The 8513-nt window shown below is 36.9% G+C and overlaps 1 protein-coding gene across 1 annotated transcript; it reads left to right on the forward strand.

The window, feature by feature from the left end:
- Window positions 1-842: 842 nt before the first annotated feature.
- LOC132253433 (uncharacterized) lies at window positions 843-3020 on the forward strand. The gene has a single exon (XM_059735459.1). It carries the CDS (start codon window positions 843-845, stop codon window positions 3018-3020), a length of 2178 nt encoding a protein of 725 aa, XP_059591442.1.
- Window positions 3021-8513: the final 5493 nt, after the last annotated feature.

Here is an 8513-nt window from a genome sequence, read left to right on the forward strand (position 1 = left end):
ATCTATTTAATATTAAAATTATGATATATTATAAAATAAATGATGATAAATGGATAAATTTTTAATATATTAATAATATTAAAAACAATATGGATAAAATTATGATATAATTTTACTAATCAATTAAATGAAAATTTTAATTTCCATTATAAAATAGTTATAATTAATTTGTTATTTCAAGTATTTTTTTAATATTGTATTTATATCCTAACTTTTGATATATATTTCTTTAGTGCATATCATATATCATAGGGCAAGTTTGCCCTAGTGGAGGTAGGGATGCATGTTGAAATACTATCTTTTTTTGAGCATGGATATACTATCTTTTTATTTGTTAAAATTAAATAATTTATTTTGTATAAAATGAATACATTAAATTGAATATGATAAATTAAAATAAATTTAATTTGATTTAGACTTACATATATTTTATTTGATTCTTTTTAGGTACATGAATGGATAGTTTGCTTACAATTGTGTGTTACAAGGATGGTGAAATAATTGATGGCCCAAATGGGGTGTGTTACAGTTGTCCTCCTAAAAAAGGTGTCTTAGTGAACAATTTGATCAAATATGATGAGTTGGAGGATAAGTTGTGTCATGTTATGTCGATCGATCACACTCATACCATGTTATCCATGATATTTCGGTATCCAATTCTTATGTCGATTGGAAATGGAAACATTAACTATATACAATTACCAATTAAAGATGATGATGATGTAAGGTTAATGTTTCATGTTGTAGCACAAATCCCACCATCGAATACTATTGAAATGTATTTGCAGACACGTCCAAGAGATCATTCATCTGAGTTAAGTCCATCATTTGATCAAGAAATTATGGGTCATGATGTGGAAATACCTGCAAAGGGGAATTCGACAGTGCAGATTGATGAAATGAATGAGAATTTAGCACACAATGACGAAATGGGGGGGAATTTGGCAGTAGTAACTCAGTCAGTCATGGGAGCGACAAACAATTATGTTGACATCCCATTTACAAATGAAAATGATGATGTGGAATTTTATGATGAGGACGAGATTAATGAGATGCATTATGATGATGAACCTCCAACAAATAAGGTTTCTTCAGATGATGGTGAGCATATTATGCCTTCCCCAATGTTCAAAGAATTGAATTGGGATGCAATAAATAGCATGACTGCTGAGCCTCTCACACCACGTACTGGATTGTGGAATGAATCCAATGAGTTGTTTAAAGGATTGAGATTTGAGAGTAAAGAAGACTTGCAATATGCTGTAAAACGTTATGCAATATGTCGGAATCAACATTTGGTGGTTTGTGAATCAGAACCACAATTGTGGGCAGTGAGATGTAAGAAGTGGCAGAAAGGATGTAATTGGAGGCTTCGTGCATGTCGTCGTAAAAGCCATGGAATGTTTGAGATAACCAAGTACGCAGGTCCTCATACTTGTGTTTACCCTAAATTATCACAAGACCACTCTCAATTGGACTCTACATTGATTGCAAGAGAGATCCAAAATGTAGTTCAGAGGGATCACACTACCTCTATTGCTACATTACACCAGATAGTGAAGGATAAATTTGGATATGATGTCCATTATAGGAGAATTTGGGAAGCTAAGAGAAAAGCAATGCTTAGAGTTTTTGGTGATTGGGATGAATCTTATCAAGCATTGCCGAAGTGGATGAACATCCTTCAGCTAACTAATCCTGGAACAAAGGTTGTTTGGAAGACAATACCTTTAGGAGGGATTTCTGGGAACGTGCGGTTTATGCGTGTTTTTTGGGCATTTGGGGCAAGTGTTGAAGGGTTCAAACATTGCAGACCAATTATACAAATTGATGGTACATTCCTATATGGAAAATACATGGGGAAGCTTTTAATTGCTACTTCAATTGATGGAAATGGTCATGTATTCCCCCTTGCGTTTGCAATTGTTGAGGAAGAATCACAGGATAGTTGGTCTTGGTTTCTTATTGCATTGAGGCATCACGTCACTCAAAGAGAAGGGATATGCTTAATTTCAGATCGCCATGCAGGAATAAATGCTGCTGTTAGAAATCCATCAGTTGGATGGAGCCCCCCTCATGCGCAACATCGATACTGTCTTAGGCATGTAGTGAGCAATTTTAATGACAAATTTAAGAATAAGGTCTTAAAAGAGTTGGCGTATAGAGCTGGATGTCAACATCAACCGCGGAAGTATGAGAGATACATGGAGGAGTTAAAACGATTGGATGAAAAAAGTGTGGCTTGGTTTTCAAAGTTAGACACTCAAAAGTGGACTCAAGCATATGATCTAGGATATCGGTATGGGTGGATGACCACAAATATTGTTGAGTGCATTAATGGGGTGCTTAAGGGAGCGCGAATGTTACCTATCACTGCACTTGTTCAATTAACTTTTTATCGATGTGTGTCATACTTTGAGACTCGTAGAGCAGAGATACGTGCTAGAATGGCAGTTGGAGATGTGTACACTGCGTATGCAATTGAAAAATTTAGAAGAGCCGAGGCCAAAGCTAGTGGACACACTGTCACCATTTTCCATCGAATTCATGAAACATTTGAAGTAATTACTGCTCTCCATGGGTTTCATATGGATAAAGGACGTAACAAACAAGTGGTTAAGCTTAATGAAGGTACATGTAGTTGTAATAAGTGGCAATCATTTGGCATTCCATGCTCACATGTGCTAGCTGTTTCTGCTCATATGAGGATTGATAGTTGGCAATTAGTTGAAAAATACTATAGGTTGGATGCCTATGCCAGTTGTTACGCTCCTGAATTTAATCCCATTCCTCATGAATCTTATTGGCCGTATCCTGATTTTCCTATTCTCCACCCTGACCCAACTTCAATGAGGGATAAGGGGCGTCCTAGATCATCAAGGATAAGGAATGAAATGGATTTGAAGGAACCAAGCGTTAGGATTCGATGTGGTTTATGTAAAATAGCGGGTCATAATCGTCGCAACTGTCCCACAAAAGATGGAGGGCAATCCTCCAACCCCCTTCCTCATGACAATTAAAGTATGAAAGATTATCCATTTTGATAATATGATATTTTTATGTAATGTTTGTAAATTTGTAATCATACTAATGATATTAAGAATTAATGATTATTTGGTATATGTAGGTATCACCGCACGATGGAGCCGGGACCCTTGGATCCGACAGTTCTACATGGACAGGCCACACACAGGTCATCTGCAGCATGGACAGGTGTTGACTCGAAGGAGCTTCATTGTAGACGACGTGAGGCGATCTTCCATCGCACCAGTGTACTAGATGGACGTATTACTCCTTTGTTGCAGCAGGCAGGCTTCTATGGTGTTGCACGCTTAGGATTCATTTCCTTAGATTGGCATCTTATTACTGCATTTGTTGAGAGATGGCGACCTGAGACTCATACCTTCCACTTACCTCAGGAGGAGTGCACGATTACACTACAGGATATTGCCATGTTGATTGGACTACCAGTAGATGGAGATGTAGTTACTGGTAGCACATGTTTAGATTGGAGGCGTGTATGTTATTCTCTATTAGGACTCACTCCTGGAGATACAGACATAGATGGCCAGCGCCTTCATCTTACATGGTTGAGTCAGAGCTTCCCTACTTTGGCACCAGATGCTGATGAGGAGTCTATTCAGCGTTATACTAGGGCTTATATCTTACAGCTCATTGGAGGTTTTCTATTTTCAGGGAAGTCTAGTGATAAGGTGCATCTTATGTTTTTACCCCTTCTAGAGGATTTTGAGGTTGCTAGAGGATTTTGAGGTTGCTGGTAGGTATAGTTGGGGTAGTGCCTGTTTAGCTTGGCTTTATCGACAGTTGTGTCGAGCCTCTCATATTGATACACATGATATATCTGGCCCACTGATTTTGCTCCAGTTATGGGTATGGGAGAGGTTCCCATTTATTGCACCTCATCGTTTACGTATAGCTCCACATGATGACCAGCTGCCTCCACCTCCATTGGCCATTCGGTATATATTATAAAATTACGACAAATTTTACTATTATGAGGATACATGCATAAACTTAAATTCTAACATTTTTTATTTATTTAACTATGCTTTGTTATTTTAATTTTATAGGTGGAGAGATGAGTTTCAGACTACTTCGATTAGCATGCACGTCTTAGCTCAGTATAGGCACCATCTTGATCGACTTACAGCAGATCAGGTGATAAAAGTGTGATTCATTTCTTATACTTGTTTCTCTAAACAAATTCTAAACCACTGATTATATCTAACGTTTCTTGGGTACAGATTATATGGCAGCCTTATGTTGATGACATGAATGTTGGTCTTCCTGATTATTGTACTGCTGGGAAAGATATATGGTGCACTATCTCACCTTTGATATGTTTCCACATAATTGAATGGCATAGACCTGATCGAGTATTGCGGCAGTTTGGTTTTCGTCAAGGGATTCCTCAACCATGTGATAATGAGTCAATCTTACACAAATGTGATTTGAGAGGTAGACATGATGTTGATTGGACTACTCGACATGGAGACTACATTCGACGTTGGAGCTCTAGGCGTGAGCATATTGCTAGAGGCGAGATGGCTATAGGTTCATTAGGGTATCATGATCCATACATGGTGTGGTATCGCTCCATTACTATTCGGTTTCTTACTCGGACTGGGTCCTTCCACGAGCTATTGGTAATTTTCATGTTTTATCTTTTTATTAAAGTTTATTTTATTTTTATAAGAATTTAATTTAACTCTTATTTGACTTACAGACTACCAGCATACACCAGATATATGATATTGCACCTCCAGATGATTTTCGCATTCGCAAGCTATGTACTACTGTATTAGAGGCCATACATGAGATGGATCGCTTAGATGCTCCATTTAGTGTTGATGCTACTACACAGCTCCAGCCTCCATCAGGAGATGTACGACCTACACGACGAGGGCCTCGTACTAGGGAGATTAGGCATGCACCAGCTGTTGCCCGAGTGCGACCATCGACTGACATTAGTCCACCACCTCATCAGCAGCCTACATCATCCATTACTCGATCAGGAGGTGTACGGACTAGAGGGGGAGGGCCTCATACGAGGAGTAGTCCACCACCTCATCAGCAGCCGATATCATCCATTACTCGATCAGGAGGTGTACAGACTAGGGGAGGAGGGCCTCATACGAGGAGTAGTCCACCACTTTATCAGCAGCCGATATCACCCATTACTCGATCAGGAGGTGTACGGACTAGGGGAGGAGGGCCTCATACGAGGAGTAGTCCACCACTTCATCAGTAGCAGATATCACCCATTACTCGATCAGGAGGTGTACGGACTAGAGGCCGAGGGGCTCATACGAGAGGGACTAGGCATACGTCTGTTCTTAGAGATGCACCATCGACTGACATTAGCCTGCCACCTGTTCAGGAGACTCCTATTACACCTATGGAGGTGCCATCCACTCCACCTGTAGTACCACTTGTTGCATCATCACCACCATCGCTAGAGGCTACATTGGTTCATGAGGAGTTAGTTCATATAGCAAATGATGATCAACAAGGACAAAAGACTAATCGTGGTCGAGGACATGGTCGAGGACGTGGTAGGAGATGTGGTCGTGGAGCTCATGAAGGGTTACATGTTAGCCCCATAGAGCCATTAGTGGAGCATGCACATCATAGACGTCCATTACGGAAGAGGAAGGCTCCTTCGTGCGGTACACATTGAGGATGTTACTACATATGACTTATATTTTGGATACTATTAGTATTTTGCATCATTATTTTGGACAAATACTCTAGATGTATGTTTTTACTTGTTATATTTTGGATTAACTAACTTTTTATTAACGTAAGTTCTATAGTATTCTATCTATTTTGGACTTATTTTACACAAAATAGTATTGTTACTATTTTGGAAAGGTGCTGATTTTGATATTTGGTTTACTTGTTTTCATTGGTTTTGGATTGAATGTCAAAATACTGATTATAATGTATACAGGTGATAAACTTTAAACATTTGGTTGTACAGTAGGTAATACTAATTAAGAGATAGAATTTTTTTTTTCTTTTGTGGAAGGTGTCTCTTCAAGAGACACCTTCAGCATAAATTCGAAATTTTCTACTGTGTATGGAAATTGTGGAAAGTGTCTCTTGAAGAGACACCTTTAGTATAATTTTATTTTTTGGGAATTGTAGAATGTCCCTTTTCAAAATTCGACATTTTCACTGAAAATTTGTTGAAAGTGTCTCTTGAAGAGACACTTTCAGTATAAAGCAAATTTTTTTACAAATAATGAAAATTGTGGAAGTGTCTCTTGAAGAGACACCTTTAGTATAATTTTATTTTTTGGGAATTGTAGAATGTCCCTTTTCAAAATTCAAAATTTTCACTGAAAAATTGTTGAAAGTGTCTCTTGAAGAGACACTTTCAGTATAAACCCAATTTTTTAAAAATTATGAAAGGTGTCCGAATATAATTCCATTTTTTTGTAATTATGGAAGGTGTCTCTTCAAGAGACACTTTCAGCATAAATTCAAAATTTTCCACTGTTTGAATGGAAATTGTGGAAAGTGTCTTTTGAACAAACACTTTCAGTATAAACCCAATATTTTTAAAATTGTGGAAGGTATCAAGAGACCACATTTCACAATTCCCAAAAAATGGAATTATACTGAAGGTGTCTCTTGAAGAGACACCTTCTATTATTTTAAAAAAATTGGGTTTATACTGAAAGTGTCTCTTGAAGAGACACTTTCCACAATTTTCATACATTAAAGAGAGACGTCTTTAACTTTAAAATCATTTCTACAAATAAAATACATATTGGATTTTGTGGAATTGTGTAAAGTGTCTTTCCAAGAGACATCTCTTCAATCTAATTTTTTGGAAAGTGGAATTGTATAAATCTAATTTTTTGGAATCCTAGAAGGTGTCTCTTAAAGAGACACCTTTGGTATAAATTAAAATTTTTAGGAATTGTAGAAGGTGTCTCTTCAAGAGACATTTTTAGCTTTAAAATCAAATTTATAAGACATTCAAATTTTTGAGGAAAGTGTCTCTTCAAGAGACACCTTTAATGAATATTGGATTTTTTGCCACGTGGAAAGTGTCTCTGCAAGAGACACCTTTAATACATATTGGATTTTTTGCCACGTGGAAAGTGTTTTTTCAAGAGACACCTTTAATGTAAATCAAATTTTCTGAAATTGTAGAAGGTGTCTCTTCAAGAGACACCTTTAGCTTAAATTCAATTTTTTCATGATTTTGAAAATTGTGGAAGGTGTCTCTTCAAAAGACACCTTCCACGTGGCCAAAACTGCCGTAAATCTATCAATATTTTCAAAACTACCATTTTTTAATTATAATTTTTTAAAATTGCCGCAAAAGTTAAAAAAGCCCTAATTTTAAATCAAATTCACGTAAGTCCTAAAATCTAAAATCTAATAGAGGAACCACTTTTGATCAAGCTGTTGTCATTTCCTGGCAGTAAATGTACTACCACTGATCCATGAGTCATCCCATCAAAGTTTAAAGTCCCCATAAATTGTTTAAAGTCCCCATAAATTGTTTGCGTGTAGGGAAGACAAACACTTACCAATAAAGCTGTTTCAAATTCACTCCCGTCAACTGTGAAAAAAAGTCTGTGTGTCCATTAATGCGACTCTCTTGCGTCTCCTTCACTCTTCCCGTTGAACAAGAGGAGATTCAAAGAAACTTTATCTCTCTTTTTGTTGGAAGTTGCAAGACTCTGGATTATGAGGTAACCTTCAGACAATGCATCTTCTTATACACTTTCTTCCTTTCTTTTTTTATTTTTTTTTCTTGTGTTTCCTCCACTCTTAGTAAACCCAAATGAATTTCTCAAGGAAAAAGAAATTGGCCCTATCTTCTTCCAGTTAGTCATGATGCAGTAACAAAATTAAACGCCCAAAGAGAATCACTATCTGTGGATCCATTCTATTTTCTCCTCTTCTGATTTCCTTGTTGCCATCTTTTCAACAGTGTGGTAAATGGGACGGTGTAATGTGTGAGCAAGTGATGATTTCAACGAATAGTTCACCATATCTCAACTATTAACCTTCTGGTTTGCTTGTTTGTCCTAGTGTGTTTTCTTTTTCTTTCCTTTTTTTTTTCCCTGATTTGTTTATCATATACAAAAACCTATCTAGGTAATCTATTTCCATGGGATGAAGGCTCTATAAGTTGAGTTCGACTCTTTTATGATTAGCTTTAATGTTTCATGATTAGATTTATTCTTTGAGTGTTGGCTTAGAGTGGGATCAAAACATTCCTCAAGCACTTTGGAAGCTCTTTTGAACACGAACTTCAGTAACATCAATGGCTCCTTCGTCTGGAGGTATGCTTTTTATGAATGATATACCTTCCTTTGGAGACTATCTTTGGATTATATATGTCAGGAAATCAATAGTTTGATTTCTCATTGCAATGAGGTAGTTTTGAATATTGGATTATATATGTCAAGTATGACTCGTGTTTTGAAGGGTGTAAAATAAATATATATTCTTTTTTAGAAAAT

The sequence above is a fragment of the Vitis vinifera genome, chromosome 3 (assembly GCF_030704535.1).
Source record: "Vitis vinifera cultivar Pinot Noir 40024 chromosome 3, ASM3070453v1".
Taxonomy (NCBI): Eukaryota; Viridiplantae; Streptophyta; class Magnoliopsida; order Vitales; family Vitaceae; genus Vitis; species Vitis vinifera.